Here is a 19,123-nt window from a genome sequence, read left to right as displayed (position 1 = left end):
AGTGGCAGCAGTCCTCTGGCCTTCAGGACCGGAGCCCCTCCCTCCCTGCTGCGGCCCTCTCCAGTCTTCCTCCCCTGCCGAGCGGAGCCGGGGCTCGCTAACTGCATTCCTTCTGCCTCGTGCTCTCCTCTTTTCTGTTGTGAAGGTTATAAAATGAAAACCCAGTGAAGGGTGACAGATTGCAAGCAGCGAATTTCTGGTTGCTTAATGCAAATTACCTACTGTCTTGGCACATTCGATATGCAGATCATGTCCCTCCCCCTCCGGTGGGGGCGGGGAGAGAAGCCCCTCCTCCTCCGAGCTGGGGAGTTGTCGGTTCTGAATATCAAATACTATCAAGACGGCTTTTAACATGTCATGTTCTGCTTCCCGACACGTAATGAATCAGCGGGAAAGGAGATTTCTATGGGAAAAGAGTGTTTTATGCAGGGAAGGTTAGTAAACACGTGCAGCGGCCGGCTGTCCCCTGTCCGCCCCTCACCCCAACCTTGGCAAAGTGAGCGAAAGGGAAACTGCATTAGAAATACACTTGGTTCAATGGAAGGTCATGACCTGGGGGTGGGGGGGTTGTGGGATGGGGGTGAGTGTGAGGGAAGCACAGAAAGAGAAAAGGGAATTCCTGGAAAAATAGCCTGCTGGTGGCTCTGGGTCACGTTTGTCCCCTCTCTTCGCTAGGTCTTGGTGGGAGGCACTGGGCTCCTAATTCCCAGGCCATAGTCAGCCTCCTCAAATGGGAGGAGCCAGCTTTGGCAAATCCCAGGAAGGGGGACCTCCTGGGACCCTGGGCAGTGGTCCCAGGAAGGCTGGGCAGGGTCAAGTATCACAGGGGGAGAAGGCAGGTGTGGGTGGGCCAAGCCCGTTTCCCCACAGGCCGGTGCAGTCCGGGGGTTCCCAGGAGAACCCCACCTTCCACTGGAAACCGGGGTACGCAGGTGCTCCCGTGGACCCCCCAGCACTCCCGCTGCTGTCCTGCCCCCTCCCCACGACTCTGGCTGGGGCGCCCAGAGCATTCCCTACAGGAGGACTGACCAGCAGAGCAGGGTTGGGGTGCCTGTCACAGGAAACCCCATCCCACTCCTGCGCTGACCTGGCCTGTATGTGACACTTACCCTAATTACCACCCGCAAGGAGGCAGCTATAATGCCACTAATATGAATAATCAAAACGGAATCAATGACAACAGCATGTGGGCCATGCTTTGGAGAGTGTCTTCTGATGAACAATTTACCCAAGAGGCGGCCAACCACTGGGAAGAGAGTCACTGGGCTCTGGGAGAGGGGGCTGGGGACGGGGAGGGGGCGGTGCGGTTGCTGACGCCTGGGGCTGGGTTCTGGTTGCTCCTGCCCAGCCGTGTGGTGGTTGGGGGGAGCTTTGGCGAGGCAGGCTAGGCCGGAGCCCAGGTGAACTTCCCTGTCACCCCCTGAATGGACAGAACTGTGTCCCCCCAAATTCTTAGGTTGAAGCCCTACCCCCAGGAGACCGTGTCTGGAGACAGGGCTTTTCAGGAGGCGCCAGGTTAAAGGACATCCTAGGTTGGGGTCCTGATGCAACAGGACTCGTGTGCTTGTGAGTAGAGGAAGGGGCACGGGGAGTGTGTGTGTGCACACGGGGATTCGTTCCATGGTTGAAATTCCCTGGTCTGGGCTCTCCTGGCATGGCAGCCCAGACAGACTCTGCTTCCCCCCTCCTCTGGCTTACTGGCTGGCACCTCGGGGCCCCCGGGACAGAGCCACCCGTCCCACACTTGGTGTGCGTGCATTCTAGAGGTCCTGAGATCAGGGACGTTCTGGAACCCAGCACAGTGCTGGGTTCTTTATGTGTCGACTACATCACAAATGTTATCTGTCCCCTCTGGAGCCTCGACGGTGGACAGGGCATTGGGCAGTGGTTCTCAGACTGGGGTCCCAGAAGCAATATAACGCCTGGGATCTTGCTAGAAACACACATCCCCACGCCTTACCCAGACCCACCGAGTAAGAAATTCTGTCCGTAAGCCTCAGATCTGGGTCCTAAAAAATCCTCCAGGAGATCTGATGCTACTTCAAGTGTGAGACCGCCGCCCCCCATCCAGACATTATGTCTCTAAACCCTCCACAATCCTTGAGGAAGCATTATTATCTCATTTTATTCACGTGAGGACTAAGGCAGGAAAGTTAGTGACCTGCCCACGGTCACACAGCAGGTGAGTGGGGCTGGGAGGGGTTGCAGGGTCCCGCTGTCTGCCAGGGCCTCCCCAGCCTACACCCCTCCAGGGACAGAGGAAGGGCTGGAAGGTTCATTCGTGGGCTCAGGAGGGCGAGCTCTCCCACAGGAGAGCGAGAGTTACCTGCTCTCACAGCAAGACTCACTTCACTGCCGAGGGACAGGCTGTCTGATTTCCTGGGTGGTGACCGTGCAGGGGACCCCGGAACCTGGGGCTAGGCTGGGGGCTGGGGGAAAGCCCCCAGCCCATCCTGACCATGGAGGGTGCCAGTGGCCTCAGAAGGGCCAAGCGAGGGCGCCTGGGTGGCTCAGTGGGTTAAAGCCTCTGCCTTCGACTCAGGTCATGATCTCAGGGTTCTGGGATCGAGCCCCACATCGGGCTCTCTGCTCAGCAGGGAGCCTGCTTCTCCCTCTCTCTCTGCCTGCCTCTCTGCCTACCTGTGATCTCTGTCTGTCAAATAAATAAATAAAATCTTAAAAAAAAAAGAAGGGCCAAGCGAGCAGCCAGGCAGGGCCACCGACCCAGGGCGGGAAGTGGGAGGCAGGGCTCGCCACGGAAGACCGGACGCCGGCCAGACAGGGAGGAAGACTTGTGTGAGGAGCTCGTCCCGGTTCCACACCTGGGCTCCCCCAGTGCTGCTTGGCCTCGGTCCTCTCGGCACACTGGGGCGTGCTTAGGAGAAATTTCTACAAAAGACGGGAGCTCAGAGAAAGCCTCCTCCCAGAGAAGGTGGGGTTTGCGGGGGGCAGGGTTTCTGTCTGAGACAAGGCTCCCTTGCCTGGCCTTCCAGTCATTGGGGGTGGGGTGGGGAGGGGACCCACTGAGTCAGAGACCGCGTGCCTGCAGAAGCCACAAATGTCCGTTCTCGCCGTGGCTGCCCCAAGCAGCGGTGGAGCTTAGGGCAGGGGAGGGTGAGATTCCTCACCTCAGTGTCCCACTAGCTGTATGGGAAGAGCCGGGGGAGGGGGGCCCGGGCTGGGGGGACGCGCTGCCTGAGGTCAGGGGTGCGCCTCTGCTGCTGTTTTCCTCGCGCACATGTGATCTCAGGAGGGTCTTCGATTTCTCTTGGCCTCACTTTGCTCACGTGTAAAATGGGTGCCTCACCCGACTGCATGTTCCCCAAGGGACTTTAGGGACGGAGAGGGGGGCCCACCCCCAGGATTCTGATTTGATGGTGTCCACAGGAGCTCTGAGGCACACCAGGGCCCAGGACGTGGAGCCAGACCCCCTTTCTGTTCTGAAACTTCGTGCCAGGAACCGTTTGGAGAGGAGCTGGACAGAGTCAGAAAGGAGAGCTTGGCAAGCTCCCCACCCCGCCCCACTGCGGCTCTCGAGGGCTGGTGAGAGCCTGCCCCTCTCTGCTCTGCAGGGCAGAAACTTCTAGAGGTGTGACAGGGCATGCTGGCGGGAGCTTGGGTCATTACAGCAACCACACAGTGCGTGCCTGCTGGAACTGGCGTTTGGCTTTCTCTGCACCGAAGAGATTTCTCGGTGCTGTGGCAAGCAGGTGACACGGGGGATGTTGGTGACGAAGATGATCAGTCCGCCCCCCTCACTGAACACAAGGCCTGTGGGGGACCGGGCGGGTCCCTTCCTCCTTCCTCATCAGCCTGGATTCATCCAGGACTCCTGCCCAGGTCCTCAACATGACCTATAAATAGGGTGGCCATGTGACCTGGCAGACGGGTCCCCTTGGGAGACCGACGGGGGCTCTGGGATCACCTGGCTGCACGATGGTATGAACTGGGGAGCTCCCGGGGAACCCTGGACCTGTGGGTCCCCTTCCTAGGAGCCACGTGACAGGGGCAGCTGGAGGGGGCCCGCCAACCGCCTCTTGAGTGAATGAGCCCGTTTGGATCCTGCGTGTTGTTGACACTAAGGCTGTCTCCATGGCAACAAGGTCAACGGGAACCAACCGCCACTAGTCTCATCTTGACTGTGTTCTTGCTGACTGGAATAAAGACCCTGCTTCTGATTGCTGGGTTCAACTGGATACAATTCTCATTAGATTTGACTCCTTGTATCTAGACACCCACATGCCATTCTGTTTCCCCCACTGTGCCCTCAGCTCTGTTCTCCTGTGGGCCCCGAGGACAACATTTCCAGAAATCTCATCTGGAGGAGTGTGGTGGGGACAGAAGGATGTGTGTGCCGAGGGCCAAGGGTCACAAGTATGGGGTCCCCAAGGAGCTTGTAGTTCCTGGTTCTGGAAGTCTGGGGTTGTGGGACATCATCATGGTGGGAAGCACCTTTTTCCAATGGTAGACACTGTTGTGTGTGGAGAAAGGTCGAGGGCCTGAGAATGGAACACGTTTTGCATGTGGAAGGGGCCTGGGGCCTGGCGGGTGAAGGGCAGGGAGGGGACCGTCTGGGCTGTCCAGGCCATATAGGGACGGCTCCCTGCGCCGGGCGCCTGGCCTCCCACTAGGGTCCCAGTGACACACGAGGCTACCTCTGCTGGGTGTTTTCCTGCTAGGCGGGCCCAGGAGGCGACATTGTGGGGTCAGTCGGATGGAGGCTCTCAGAATCTTCTGATCTGCTAAGTGGCATGGTTGCTGAGGCAGGGAACGCTTTGTGCCCTCCTCGGACATGCGTGAATGTGCCTGGAACTCTGGCTGGCTAATGTCGGAAGCTCAGCTGGCCGGCAGAGAAGCTCCAGCCGTTATCCCATATCCGGGGAGCCACGTGGGCTCTGGAATCTTCTCCCCTGTTCAAGCTTCATGGCAGACCATGTCCCGAGGCCCTGCTCAGCGGCAGAGACGGCAGGAGGGACCCTCTGACTGAGCAGCCCTGCCAGGCTCCTGGCAGGGGTCAGGGGACCACGTGGGACTCTGAACTGTTGCCATCTCGTTTCTTTTGAGCCTCTGGGCTTGTAAGGATGTTGGAATCAGTGCCTCCTCCTGGGGTCTGGAGGGGGTACCTCCATGCTGGGAGGCAGGCAGCACTGAGGTGGCTGTCTCTTGGCTCCTAACTGTGTGCACCAGAACCTTCAATATTCAAAGAGAAGCTGAAAATCTGCAGATTTTAATATTGGCAACGATTCCAAAGTCTTGCACTGAGTAAGTCCCCATCAGCTCTGGGTGGCAGTTGGGCACGGGGTGTGGGTGGGGCCCCCGTAGCCTCCACCGCCGCCTCCTGGGGATGCACTCCACTGGAGCTCATCGGATTAGGGGGATGGGTAAGACAGAGAGGGGCGCTCTGGAACAGCCGGGGTGGGAGGTGCCCAAGCAGCCAGGGAGAGACAGGAAACCTAAAGAAGCATTTCTCTTTCAGTTTTCCTACTTGGGAGCCAGATCCGCCAAATACAATTTAGCCTGAGGGAGCCCATTTGCAAAGCAAGTCTGGTCCTGCGAGCAGAAAAGGAAACCAACTGGTCTCTGATGCCCACGGTCTGCTGTCCTCTGGTCAGGGTGGGAGGAGCCAGGAAGGCGCACTGGCAGAAACTGGGGACATAAGGGGACCCACTCTGCCTGCTCCCTGTGCGGGCAGCCCCCCCCCCCCCCCACCCACAGGGACAAGCGAAACAGGCAGGGAAATCTTCTCAGGGCCCTTCGGTACTGTCTTCACCTCCCCCCACCATGATGCCACATCCTGTGGACCCAGGCAGGGAGCAGGGCAGAACCTTCTGGCGCTCTCGCGTTCCAGCCACTGCTGAGTGCCTCTGTTCTTAGGGGCAGCACTGCTGTTCTGGACTGGGGGCCTGCCATGGGGACAGATGGGCTCCTGCTCACGGCGCACAGCGTTGCTCACGAGTTCAAGTCAATAATGTCTATAAGACCTTATTGTGTGCCTACCTCTAATGTAAGACTTTTAACCCAAGGAAACTTCTAGGGTAGCATATCTTAGCCCAGAGTCTATGGGAAGACTTCACAGGGCCACTTACATCCTCGATTCTTGGTGCTTCCCTCCCGAGACGTGGATGGGAAAACCATCTGATGCTCAAAGAGACCTGGGGCCCTAGAAGAGTGGCGACCCTGATCTCCACAACACGGGTGGTGGTGGCCCTCTTGCCGGAGCCTGATCTGGGCTGGGATCTTTCAGAAAGCATGAGAATCTTACCCAAACCTGTGGAATCAGACAGCATCAGGGGCTGGTGGCTGACGGGCCGGGAGCCTGCCTTTGATCAATCTGCCCAGGCTGTTTCAGTGACCGCTGCTCCTGGCACTGAGCCAGTGTCTCTGCCCAGCCTTCTTGGGCCTCGGAGCATTGGATGGGGAGCCCCAGATGCCCCTGAGCCCCAGCGGCAGCCAGCCTGGCCATGACCAAATTCGTTCCTGACTCACTTGGTCCCTTGTTCCTATCCTGGGTGTAACTTCAGAGAAGGGGATGCTGGAAAGTGCTTCCACGTGAACCTTTCTCACCAGAAAGAAACCCTCCAACCCTTTCTTACAACAGATGCCCCTTCCCCAGGCTGTCCACAGACTCTGGCCAAGACTTGGGAGACGCCTTCCTTGTCAGGGTGGCACTGCCAGCCCCTTAGTCTAGCAGCAGCCAGCTGCTGTCTGATCAGGAGAGACGGAGTCAGAGAGGAAAGGCAGTAGATGTGTCTTTCCCCAGGGCCACCTTCTGCTTGTTCCAGCCCCAGCCCGAGCCCAGCGCTCCAGAATCACAGAGCAGGCCCCTGAGGGCTCCCTCCACATCCCAGATCCCAGGTCCACAGCCAGGGGTGGCCCAGCGCTCCACGTCCCCAGGCTGCTTGTGGACCCAGGCCTGGGAGACAGTCTGGCTCCTGCAGAGCTCGCACCTCGGAGCGCGCTGCGGCTGCCGGCCGCCAGGTGGCGCTAATCGACCAGGAACGGGATTCCGCGCGGGGCCAGAAAGGAAAGCCTTTGTTGATTTTACTTCTTGATATTCTATAATCACCAGGATTACAATCTAAGCAAAAAAGCAAAACAAATAAACACCGCCCCCTTACTGGATCTTTGGTCTTTGTCTGCAAAATTATGAGACAACAGATGCACTGACTATATAAGCCAGCCTTGGGTGCTGCGCAGTCTGGGCAGCTCAGACAGGTGGAGAACGGGCTGGGGCTCTGGACACCGAGGGTCCCCTTGGCTTCAGGTGCGGGTGGCTGAGGAGCTCCTGGGAGACATGTGTGCCTGCTGCTGAGCCCGCTCCCCTCCAGCCTCTCTGCCACATCAGCTACTTCCAGCAGCGTAGGGTTCCCTGTCTCCAGGCACCCTGGACTTAACTACACGTGTGGGTGCAGGCCCGGGGACCAGCCAGGCTCCCCAGCCAGCCCTCCTGTTTTCCCACAGGTCTCGGGACCTGGAAAGGCAGTCCGAGTACAGCCAAGCCCAGAGGGGGTTGATCTCTGGGGTGATCTCTTGGGCCAAGGAGGGGCACCTCTAGGGCATCTCTGGGGGTGATGCATGGTGATCTCTGAGGCCACGGAGGTTTGCAGGAAGGCCTGAACTCACTTGGCAATGCAGAGCCTCCTGGCCAGCCAGCGTGCTCCAAGAGGATCCCCTGGGTGGGACAGCTGGGGCACGATCCCTTTCCGGGAAGGGCTGTGAACACAGCTTAAAATTCATGCCCTCAGCCCTCACTGTGGATGGCATCCTCTTGTCTCCTGCTAGCTGGGAAGTGGCTGGCATGCCTGTCCCCTCCCAGGCTGCCAAGGAACGGGGCCAGGCAGAAAGCCACGGATGCTCAGAGAAGGGGATTCCTCCAAGGGCTCCATCTGACTTCCTGCAGACCCCAGTAGAGCCAAGAGTGGAAGGTCCAGGGCCTTCCCTGACCACTGTGGTTCTGGGCAGCCAAGAATCACTGAGCATGTTTCGCAGCAGCAGCACTGCAGCACAGAGCTCCCTGGCATTCTTCTCCACTCAAAGTTGACCGGGGATGATAGGGTCCCACCTGCCCGGTCCCTTGCTCCCACTGTGGTGGTTTGCTGGTCCAAAGCTGGGGCTCTCAGACCAGCTGTACTGGAACAGACCCCAGAATTTCCAGGATGAGACATACTGAGCTGTAGATCACATTCACTTGAATTCTCTAAACTCCAACCCTCAGATGGGGCCTCAGACATTCTCAGGCCTTGACCTAAGGCAAGTGATTCTCAGCTGAGACCCCACAAGGACACCCCAGGCTGAGTTCGGTTCCATTTGGCTCTGGATGACTCACACGCAGAACCTTATTCCCCGCAGTGTGTTAAGATGGCAGTGCTTAGCATGAGACTACACTTCCCAGACTCCTTTGCAAACAAGGGTAACCATATTACCAAACTCTGGCCCATCACATAGGAGTGGAAGTGTTGTGTACAACCTCTGGGCCCTGTTCTTGAAAGGAAGCAGCTTGCCCTCCACTTTGTCTTTCCTGCTTCCCACTGGCTGGAACGCAGTTACAACGGTAGGAGCTGGACCAGCCATCCTGTACCACTGACAAGAGAGTGGCACCCCAGGGACGGCAGAGTCGCCAGCTGCAAGGAGCCCAGGGGGCTGATCCCCAACGCTCTGCGGCTGCCACGTCAACCCCGAGCTGCTGTGTGAGCATCAAATATCCTCTTTGATGAAAGTCACTGTTGTTTTGGTCTCTGCCACACCTGCACGGTATTCTAGCTGCCACGGAAGGGTTTGCAAAAGATAGGGAGCATCTTTGGAAACACACTGGGAATTCCTACTAGATATCTTAATTTTTCCCTGTCTATCTTTTTAAAAATTTTGTAAGAGGCATCCCTCAGACGGCAGATTGAAGGGAAGCCCCCGTGAGACCCAATGGCACAACTGCGAGCATCAAGGTAGGTTCTCACAGTCAGTATGGCTTAGAAGCCAACATTGGTGCGATTCCCCGGGCTCAAGAACAAGGCTCACCCCCACCCCCCATCTTGCAACAGGTGAGGTGAGGGCTGCGCACCCGAGTTTCCCTTCACCACCAATAAGCACAACATTGTGATTGAACCACTGACAACTCTGCTGTAGGGCACAGAAATTTGGAAACATCAGGAAATCAAGCTGTGAAGTCTTTGAAGGAATGTGATTTATGTGAAAATGTGATGAAGCTGATGTGTTTGGCTCCAGCGCTGGGCGGCACGCCGGATTTCGGAGCCCAATCTGACGCCTTCTCGGCTCCCCGCGCACCTCTGCCTTCCCCCAAGACGGTTGGCTGGTGCCCTGCGTGTGTTCCAAGGCTCGTCACGCGTGACGCTTGCACTGGGGCCCGACTTCCAGGCCGTGCGTCTCGTGCACGCTCAGGAACCACATGTGGCTCGCTCCCTGCCCCCAGATACACGGGCGCGCCAAGTGTTATTAGATTTACAGGGAGTTGGTGGTTGTTTTACATAATTTTCATGATGCACTGCAGACTTTCCTTCAATTAAGCGTCAGAGGCTGACTTGGGTCTAGATGGCATCCCCAGAATTCACAGAGCTTAATCCCCTTGCCCCTAGGTGTTCCTGTCTGTCACGGGGAGGCTCCTGCATGGCAGGGGCTGGGGTGGTGTGTTGTGGGGAGGTAGAGGCAAGGAGGAAAGGGAAAGGGAGCAGACAGTGGCCGTGGGTGGCTTCTAGGCCAAGGGCCCTCTGTGTATGCTGGGGAGGACCCAGGCCCAAGGCTGGGACCATGTGGACACCACGAAAGGCATCTTTGCCTTCAGGCTAAACTCTGGCTAACATGGTCTTCAGAACCTCCTGGAAGTGGGGTGAAATCGTGGCCCCAGTGCTTCAGACCTGGGTCTGCAGAGGCCGGGGACTGAGCTGGGCCTGGAGGGGCCAGCTGGGGACTACGGATCTTGGTACAGATTCAAGATTCTTTCTTTCACCTTACAGAAGCGGACTTAGAGCAGAGGGTGAGTGACTGGCTGAGGTCACACAGTGAAGGGGTCACAGAACAGGGATGTGCCCACCTCCTGGTTCCCCGGCTTGGGCTGCCCTGCCCTGCTCACGTGGCACTGGTGCCCACTGTTACCGAAGCCATTGCTCAGACCCCTGTGGGGAGCGGACCAAAGCTGGGCCCAGACACTTTACACTCAACCATCTGACCAGTGTGCATGTGCCCAGCGCTGTACAGGGCCCAGGGAACTGCGGAGCACAGGGAAGTTTCCGGGAGTTAGCTGCAGGGTCTTCCTGGCTTCTGGGTGCTCTGCAGAGTACTGAAGAGGTAGGGGGGCCCCTCTGGTGAAGGACGGAGACTAGCTTCAGTCTGGGGTCTCCCTGGAGGTCCTGAGGCCGCTAGGCGGGGGGTGGGGGGCTGTGTGAAGCCTGGAGTGGGGCAGGGCCTACAGAAGAGCTGATGTGTCTGCTGAGGGCAGAGGCATGGGATTTGCAGATGAGGAGAGGGGAGAGTGACCCACCCTGGGGACAGCGGGAGGTTTAAACAAGATGGGTGTGTCACATCTGTAGTTAAGGATTCCACAAGACACATCCTGAGCCTAGAAGGCCCCTGGGCCTCCTGGTTCTAGATTCCTGGAGCCAGGGCATCAAGGCCAAGATCACTGGGGGTCTCCCCCAGCTCCTGGCTCAGGAGGATGGCCCAGTCTTGGGGCCCGGTCCCGGGTGGCTGGGCCTTGGCCCATTGGGGTTTTCCTTCCCACCCAGACCCCTCTGCCCTTCCTGTCCCTAACCCCAACCTTGAGAATGGTGGGTAATTCCCCAGTCTGAGCTCTGAAGACCTCTGAGGATGAACTGGTCTCTGTGGGGGCCATCAGGCCTTAGCTTGGATACTCCTAGCAACAGGACGCTCGTGGTCCCCCAAGAAAAGACATTTCAGCTGCTCTCTGTATATATGTCCATCAGGCTCTTTCCTGCAGCCCTGCTTCCAAGGGCGGCACAGGCTCTGAGGGACCCAGGGACCCCTTCTCTGAGGTCCTGTATGATGACTGTATTTCACTGAGCCTCAGAGAGGAATGTTCTGGAACCCTGGGTCCTGTGCACTGGCTGGGTCTTCTCGGGTCTGGCAGGCCCGTATCTGTTTTTCCTGAGTCTAGGCAGTAGGAGAGGCCACAGAGAGCCCCCAGCGGCTGCCCGTGGAAATGAGGCACAAGCCGTGCCCAGCTCTCCAGACTCCCTGGGCATTCTGCATTCAGAGATCTGCACCTGTCAGATGCTTCAGAGAACATCACTTTGCTGGAAAAACAAAATCCAGCTCATTCTGGTCATCAGCATGCCACCCAGTCTGGGAGCCTCCGGCGGAGCCAGCCCCGCGTCCGGGAGCAGATGGGCTGGGGGCTGGAGGCAGGCCAGTTCTGGCCAGCCCCTCCTCTGTCTCCAGGCCTCACTGTCCCCGGACCGCAGCTGCTCGCCCGTCTGTGGCCCACGAGACAGCAGTGCCTGGCTCCCTTGGTTCCGCTCCTCACGGACATGGCCTCGTGCCTCTGAGCCTCACCGCTGCCATCTGCAATGTGGGCCCGCAGTCCCTGATGTTCTGGGCCCTGGCTACTGTGTAGGGGGCTCAGAGAGTCAAGCGAGAGTAGGGTGGGGGGGGTGACCCTTAGGAAAGCTACGGTCACCAGCGTCCGAGCAGGATGACCACAGAGGGCCTCTGACCTGCTCGCGTGGTGCTGGCGGGGCCTGCAGGGCCGGACCCCGGGCCGGGCGGATGGGGCTGCTCAGTACTCACACATGGGCTTCAGCTGCCCGATGAGCTCCTCTTTCGTCCATTTCGCCCACTCCTTCTTGTCGGTGTTGATGGAGCAGAGGATGGGGCCGCAGGGCTTCCCGCAGTCCTCGATGGCTGGGACGTTCAGGTAGTGCACCAAGACGATGTCGGGGTTCTGCAGGGAGAATACAGAGACGGGCAGCATGAGGGAGGCACGGAGCCCATCCAAGGGGACGCCCCCCCCCCCCCGCAGGTGCAGACAGGCCGAGCGTCCCCACACGCTTTCTCAGCCTTGGCACTGCTGATGTCTGGAACGAGATCCTTCTCTGGCGTGGGGCTGCCCTGGGCACTGGTTTCCGCCCACGGGAAGCTAGTAAACCCTGCCCCCTCCCCAGGTGTGACAACCAGGAGTGTCTCCAGCCATTACCCACGGTTCCCCAAGGGACAAAATCACCCCCAGCTGCAAACCACAAGGGCTGATTGGTGCATAAAGGACCACACATGAGGCCGGACATTGCATCTGGTCTAGCATCTGGGGCTTTATGCCGATGGCTGCCCAGGAGCTCTGGCCCTGGTCTGTGCATTTCCTCACCACAGCTCGCTGGACGCCCCCCACACAGGCATCATCACCCCCTTCCTCCCCAGAAATGGAGGTGCCCCACCTCTAAGGGCTGGACACCCCCCACCCCCGGCCTTCAGCCCATGGGCTTCTCCCTGGACGAGCAGCCCCATTAGCGTGTTATTTCTGAGCGGCACCCAGGAGGCGGCTGTCGCTCAGAGCCTCTGGACACTCCCCATGGGAAGCCTTTAGAACAGAAAGAACACTCTGTGTGAAGACCTCACTTTGTCCCCAGATGGTTCTATGGAAATGGGTCAACCTCTTCCCACGAGAATCAATTCCAAACGCCCTCCAAGCCTTTCTGCCCACCACCAGCTCTGCTAGAGACCTCCCGAGGGGATCTGGTGGGGCAGGAACTTCCCTGCAAAGGCCATGGGCCTTCCGTGGCTTTCTGTGGCCCTCCAGAACCCAAGGCCATTTACTTGGCCACATCAGACCTGACAAGTTTGTTAAAAACAAAAACAAAAACAAACGCCAAAACCAAAAATCCAATCATAACACTTTAGAGTGTATCTGGGTAAGTCCAGAAACACCACCTACCCTAAGCAGAAGGCATCGCTTAAACCATAAAGAAATCTCTAGCATTTTATTAATAAGCCCCAGGGAGCTGGGAATACAGGCACTTAGAAGGCTCTACCCCAGGCTTTCCCCTAGACCTGTGTCCTCTGCTTTTTCTGAGTGACCCCTGCCAGCAAGTCCTGGGAGGGCATGAGGACCTCCAGCATGGAGGAGGCCAGGCCTACTGTTGCCTTTTGGGATGTGGTCAGAGTGAGAGTCATAAATGATTATGTGAATCAATCAGTGCATTCATAAATAAAGACCCAAGAGTACACCACGACCAGTACGAGAAAGTAGACTGGCATAATTTAAAAAGATTTCCAATAAGGGTTGAAACACGGAGTTTTTTTTTTTTTTTTTTTCTTGCCAACGCTCAGTTAACCAGGAAATTAAATCAACACGAACAGGGCCCTTCTTGTTAATGGCAGCTTTTCTGGATTGTGGTAATCACGCTCCTTCATAACGCTGATAATCCCTGACATCGGCACAGTACGTTATTCTTCTCGGGGCACTTTCCAGCCATTATCGCATGCGGTGCCCAAGTGCGCCGGGGAGGCCGGCCGGGCTGGGCAGGGCCAGGCAGGGCCGGGGAGAGCGCCCTCCGTCTGCCGCCAGTGGACTGCGGCAAAGCTGTGTGGCGGGGGACAGAGCCTGGGCTGGAAGCCAGGGTTCGGACTCCAAATTCCGGGCCTGCCAAGACATCTGGTGGCCTCTTTTTTGCTTGGTCTAAGTGCTTTCCCACCTTGCATTTCACTTTATCCTTGCAATATGCCCCAGAGCTAGGTAGGTAGGTCTGATCTGCGCATCGCATGGATAGGGAGTCAGGAGGAATGGGTGGTACTTCCGAGTCCCTGCCTTGTGTTCCTCCTACAGATGCATTGGCCTCCCCAGGGTTGCGTCTGGGCTAGGGGTTCCTGCCTGGGCCTGGGCCTGGCCAGGTCGCAGCGCTAGCTGCTGAGCAAGACGAGAAAGGATCAAAGGGCTGCAGGCCCCCCAGAGCCCCCGGGGGTTCCTCTGATCCCAGCCCCTGTGCAGGAGCACACGGGAAAGGAGCCAGGATGTCAGCTGCTTGGGAGATGAAAGGGCTGCAGCTTCCTGCCTCATGGCCTCACTGAGCTCAGCTGGGGTCCTTGGGGAGGCTGTGGGGGTGGGGCAAGGTGGTGGAGCTTGGGGAGCAAAGGGCCACCTTCACCGTGCACCCAGAGTTTCAGGAAAGCTCTGTTCCTTCTTCAGGGCCTAGCTGCATTTCTGCATAACCAGCTTCCATTTGGTCTCTGAGGACAAGCACAAGGATTGCCTCCTCCTCCAGGAAGTCTTCCCTGATACCTCGCCCTCCACATGCCCACCACGGCAGGATGGGGTTTGTGTCTTCCCAGTCTGTGGGCCTCTGCCTCCTTGAACTCCCTCACAACAGGGACAGTGTCTGGCAATGACCAGTGCTCATTTCGTGTTTGTAGAATTGAATTAGGCTGTCTCGAGACTCCCCATCCTCACGCTTCCCAGGCTTGTGTGCCACGGACATCTGGCTTATTTCTGGGTCTACAAAGGGCAGAGCGGTCTTTTCCGAAAATGTGTTCCTAGGAGGCCAAGAGGCAAGGCTGATCCTTACCCTTTCCTGGGTCTCAAGCCTCTTGGAGAATTTGATGAAGGCTATGGATAGCCCACACCCAGCTTCAAAAACTACCCAAGGCTCATCAACCCTGCATTTCAGGGGTTCACAGATCCAGTGGCCTGTGTACCCCACATCTGTAAACACTGATCTAGGGAGTCTAGATCCATCACTGTGTCTGTTGAATCGGGGAATGAATGTGCCCAACGTGGAGGCTCTGCTCTGGACCTGTGGCTGCTCGGTGGCCTTGATACAGTCAGGAAGGAGGTGCCAGCCCGTGAGGGTTCGAGGAGTCTGGGCTTGGGATTAAGAACTACAGGAGCAGACGGCATCACGGTCTGTGTCTCCAGCAAAGATTCTGCCCTCGGGCCCGGGGATCCTGTGGCCGAAACTCCTGAGCTGAATTTTTAGGGATGACTTCCTGGCTGGGATTGGTTTTAAGACACATTTAATGGAAGTGATTGAAGTGTTTTTGGAAATTTGGGGCACACATTGCCTCTTGGCAATATGGAGATTTTATTCATTAGTGGTATGTTTTGTTAAAAAATTTTATTTATTTATTTATTTGTTTGACAGACAGAGATCACAAGTAGGCAGAGAGGCAGGCAGAGAGAGGGGAGGAAGCAGGCTCCCTGCTGAGCAGAAAGTCCGATACGGGGCTCAATCCCAGGACCCTGAAATCATGACCTGAGCCGAAGGCAGAGGCTTTAACCCACTGAGCCACCCAGGTGCCCTAGTGGTACATTTTATTGGGTGTTTTCGGGAAAAAAATACATTAGCCATAGAGTCCCAGTGCGTGAGCTTCAGGAAGTGCTCCTGACAGAGTCAGATCCTGGCCCAGAGCTGCTCTGCTGGCTGTGCAGGGGGCGGCTGGCAAGGCGCTCGCCCATGCCCTTCTTGGGGGGGACCCAGCCGAGAGGCAGCCCAGTAGACCCGCCAGGACTCCGGATTCTGGACGGTTGTGCAGCAACCTGGCCTTTGTGTTCCTGGGCTGCTTGCATGTTTCCCTGGGGTTTGCCACTCGGGTCCGGTCTTACAGGTTGGGGGACATTCAACAGGCTGTCTAGAGGCTCCTCCCTGGGCGAGAGGACTTCTGTGAACATACTAGAGCTGAAGCCCACAAAGACAGCAGGACCCTTGAAGATGAGACCCCTCCCCACCCCCCCAAATTCCAGGAGGCCCAGTGTGGTACCGAAGGTCTGGGAGAGGGAGATCTATGGGGGTGGGCTGCGGCTGAGGGTAGGTAAGAGTCTCAGACATTCCAGAAGATTCGGGAAAGCCCAGCGGACTAGGTGGTCCCATCCTTTCCTTCTGATGCCTCCAGCTCCTCACGCGCAGGTGGAAACAGCCACCACAGGGCCCCTGGGAGGAGCGTGGTGCCCTCCGCACAGGAAGGAGTCCTGCTCCTCTAACTCCCGGGCACCACCGGACCAGGCCTCAAACCAAACAGAACTCTGGTATTTTTCCGACAGAATGACCGGAATGAAGCTAGCGGGCAGTTTATCCGCTTACAACGCGCCCCCTCTCCACGGCGGCCCCTCTGTCCTGGTTTTCCTCTGAGCGCACGGAGACTCCCCTTCCTCCGCGCCTCCCAGCGGGGTCCTCGTCCTGCTCCTTTCTTGGGGACCTCATGCAGCGTCGCGGCCCTACAACCGCTGTGTGGCGAGGATCCCAGCTTCCTCTCCCCAGCCCCAACTCTCCACGTGGCTCAGGCTCACTGTCCGACGGCCCCTCGACGGGTCCTGCTGGGGCTTCCAAAGGACCCATGCCGAGCCCTATGTCCCCGGGGCCCACGCGGCCCCGCCCCGCCGCGCACGTCACTCTTCTTCTCAGTCCTTCCCCTCCACAGCCAGTCCAAGTGAGCTCTGCCGTTGCTCCCACCGACTCTGCCCCCCATCCCCGCTGCCCGCGCCCTTGCTCCTACCGCATGGAACCCCCAGGGGTTCCTCCTCACTTCCGCCCTGGCCTCTGTCCCCACCCACTGTCTCAGGCCAGCAGCCACGGTCCTGTGACCCGGGGCAGCCCCCCGGCCCTGCGAGGGAAGCTCTCGGTGCGGACATGGCTAAGTCATGCCGTCCGCTTCCCTCCAGAGCCGCTCCTGGCCTCACGCCCCGCTTGGCCCACCCGTCCGGACAGTCCCCTTCCCCAGACGGCCTGTTCTCTCCTGAGCCCTTCTCCAGCTGGTGTGCTCCGGTCCACACGTCCTGCAAATCTCAACCCCACCTGTGCCTGCACATCTTACTCTGAGACCCCATGGAACAGGGGCCCAGCACCCTTCGCCACGTCCTGTTTGGCTCTCACCCCCATTCCTTGGTTCTGAGCAACTACTGCTTGGCCTGTTTTCCCACCGATGTGTGAGCTCCGAAGGCCAGGCTCCTTCGGTGGCTGACTGCCCAAACCCAGTGCCCGCACCTGCCATGTGCGGAGGATGCAGGACAGCTGAGTGACCCCTGGGACACGGGACATGGACCCAGCTGGGCTGCCGACCTCACTGGGAGAGGCGGTCTCCTCCCTGGTGACTCAGCATTTGACACCCACTCAGGAGATCCCCACGTGTGTCTTCCTGAGGGACACACAGACTCAGGAGAAGGGGAAGAAGGAGGAGGAGGTGTCTGTCCTCTTGGAAGTAGGGCGACAGCACCTGAGGGGGTCCAGGACTAAGCCGGCCCCTCGACCCAGTGCCACCCCAGTTTTCATCTGAAAATGTGAGGTTTGGATTTGGGGGCTGACCTAGTAGCTCCAGGCTGCCAGGACTCTGCAGGGCAGAGACGCATCGGGAGGCTGAAGGCGCTGGAAGGGTGTGTCCTGGGGGCCAGAGTTAGTTGGTCTCCTAAGACACTTTTACCAAAGGGCATATTTCACCTGACCCTTGGAGACAAAGGGAAGTCTAGAGAGAACAAGCCAAGGACCTCAACGTCTAGAAGCACAGGAGGGGTTAGGAATGTTCCAGAAAGGGGATGCTTTGCCAAAGTCACACAGGCTCCTTTACGGCAGGACTGGTCAGTCTTTATGGCACCTGCTTGGCAGGAGAGCCTCCTGGGTGTTGCAGTAGACAGGCTTTCCAAGCTTTTTTGAATGTCAGCCTGAGCCCCTCTTGGGACCCTAGTGTGCTCTGGAACACAGACTGGGAACCGTTGCTACAGTTCAAAACCAAAGGAAATGACTGTCAGCAGCTCCTGGAAGACAGCTTCTCCCAGCCTGTTCTTGGGTCTCTGGGGCATTGGGGTTCTGGATGCTCCAGAACCGTCCCCTTTACCTCAGGTTCCCTCCCTGGTCTGGCCCGAGGTCCACATGGCATTTGAGTTTCTGAGGAACCCCTGCCCCGATGTGGTGCCCTGTCCACACGGCTCTCCCCTTCCTGGTCAGTGTGGGCAAAATTCCTCCCTCTACTCCGGGATGGGGTTTCCTTTCAGGAAGACTGGAGCGGAACGGGAGCCAGATGGGCAACTGAGTGTCCCCTTTGATCGTGGGCTCATCCCTCCTGACCTGGGTGTCCTGGACCATGGGGGTCCTGTGGGGAGAAGCAGGGGGGAGATGCTGGCCCAGCAGTGGGGAGAAAGCAAGGCTGCCCATTTAATCCTCTTAGTGACTGGCGATGGAATCTGGGAGAGGGAGACTGGTTTGGAAAAGAACGCGACCCTGCTCCCCCTGGGTGGGTCGCCACTACCAGGCGGCAGGGGCGGGCGGCAGTCGAGGGGCCAGGAGCGGACTTGTGATCCACATTAATCTGCAGCAGCCCCTGGGCAATGACAAATTTCTGGACCCTCATGCCGGGGCCGAGCAGGTGCAGCCTGGGAAAGCGGCAGGCGGCGGCGGGCCGTGTCTCTCTCATGGTCCCACAGGCTTTCCTAGCAGAGATCCTGCGGTGGGGGGGAGCCGGACTCCCCCTCTGTGGAGGTCTGGACCTCGAGCCAGGGCCGGAGGCAGGAGAGGCAGAGGAGGGGAGGAGGTGGGGAAGAAGAAAACAGACCAGGAGGCGCAGCAGACGAGCCCAGGCAGGTAGCAGGCACGGGTGGATGGGAGCACCCTATCCTAGTCACAGAGACTTGGCCGGGGTCCTAAACCCTCTCCCAGTCCCCAGAGAGCTCCAACTTTAACCCTGCAGCCAGAGCCCTGCGGTTCCTGTGGCTCCGGCTCCTGAGAGGTCCAGGGTAGGGCCCAGGGCGCGGGGTGCTCCAGTGTGGGCAAGCACTTGACCTGGCTGAGCCTCCGTGGCTGCCCTTTAGCAGGGGGAGGACTGTGACTGGCCTTGACCTGGCTGGGAGACAGGCAAGGCCATAAGGAGCCCAGGGAGGGCTTGTCCCCAAGCCAGTGCTCGAGAGCAAGGACCCGCTGCTGCTGATTTGAATGGGGGTTCAGTAATCTGCTGTGGGCTCAAGAGGGAAGTTGGGGGGACATTCCAGCTTGCAGGGGACAACGGAGCCTGTGCCCGCTGCACACGGAGCCCAGCCCCAGGTGTGCAGCAGGCTCTGGAATGGGCTGAAGGTGCAGCCGTGAGCTCTCCACTAGGGGGCCTGCTCGGGGCGGGGGGGGCCTCAAGTCGCCCAGAGGCAGAGCCTTGGGGTGTCACGTCCTCCTCTGGGCCGCCGCTGGATTTTGTCCAC

At 58.4% G+C, this 19,123-nt stretch overlaps 1 protein-coding gene across 15 annotated transcripts in view; it reads right to left on the bottom strand.

Annotated features, from left to right (window-relative positions):
* Positions 1-19,123, bottom strand: part of CAMTA1 (calmodulin binding transcription activator 1) — an 815,661-nt gene that overhangs the window by 92,626 nt on the left and 703,912 nt on the right. For all 15 annotated transcript variants that reach the window (XR_009345336.1, XR_009345329.1, XR_009345330.1 and 12 more), the window contains one exon: positions 11,755-11,908. Coding sequence is in view for 7 of the 15 variants with exons in the window: in XM_059137385.1 (XP_058993368.1) it covers positions 11,755-11,908 (154 nt within the window). In the remaining 8 variants the exon portion in view is untranslated. The remainder of the gene's footprint in view (positions 1-11,754; positions 11,909-19,123) is intronic.

The sequence above is a fragment of the Mustela lutreola genome, chromosome 10 (assembly GCF_030435805.1).
Source record: "Mustela lutreola isolate mMusLut2 chromosome 10, mMusLut2.pri, whole genome shotgun sequence".
Taxonomy (NCBI): Eukaryota; Metazoa; Chordata; class Mammalia; order Carnivora; family Mustelidae; genus Mustela; species Mustela lutreola.
The sequence above is the reverse complement of the archived record's forward strand: the minus strand, read 5'-3'. Positions and strand labels throughout refer to the sequence as shown.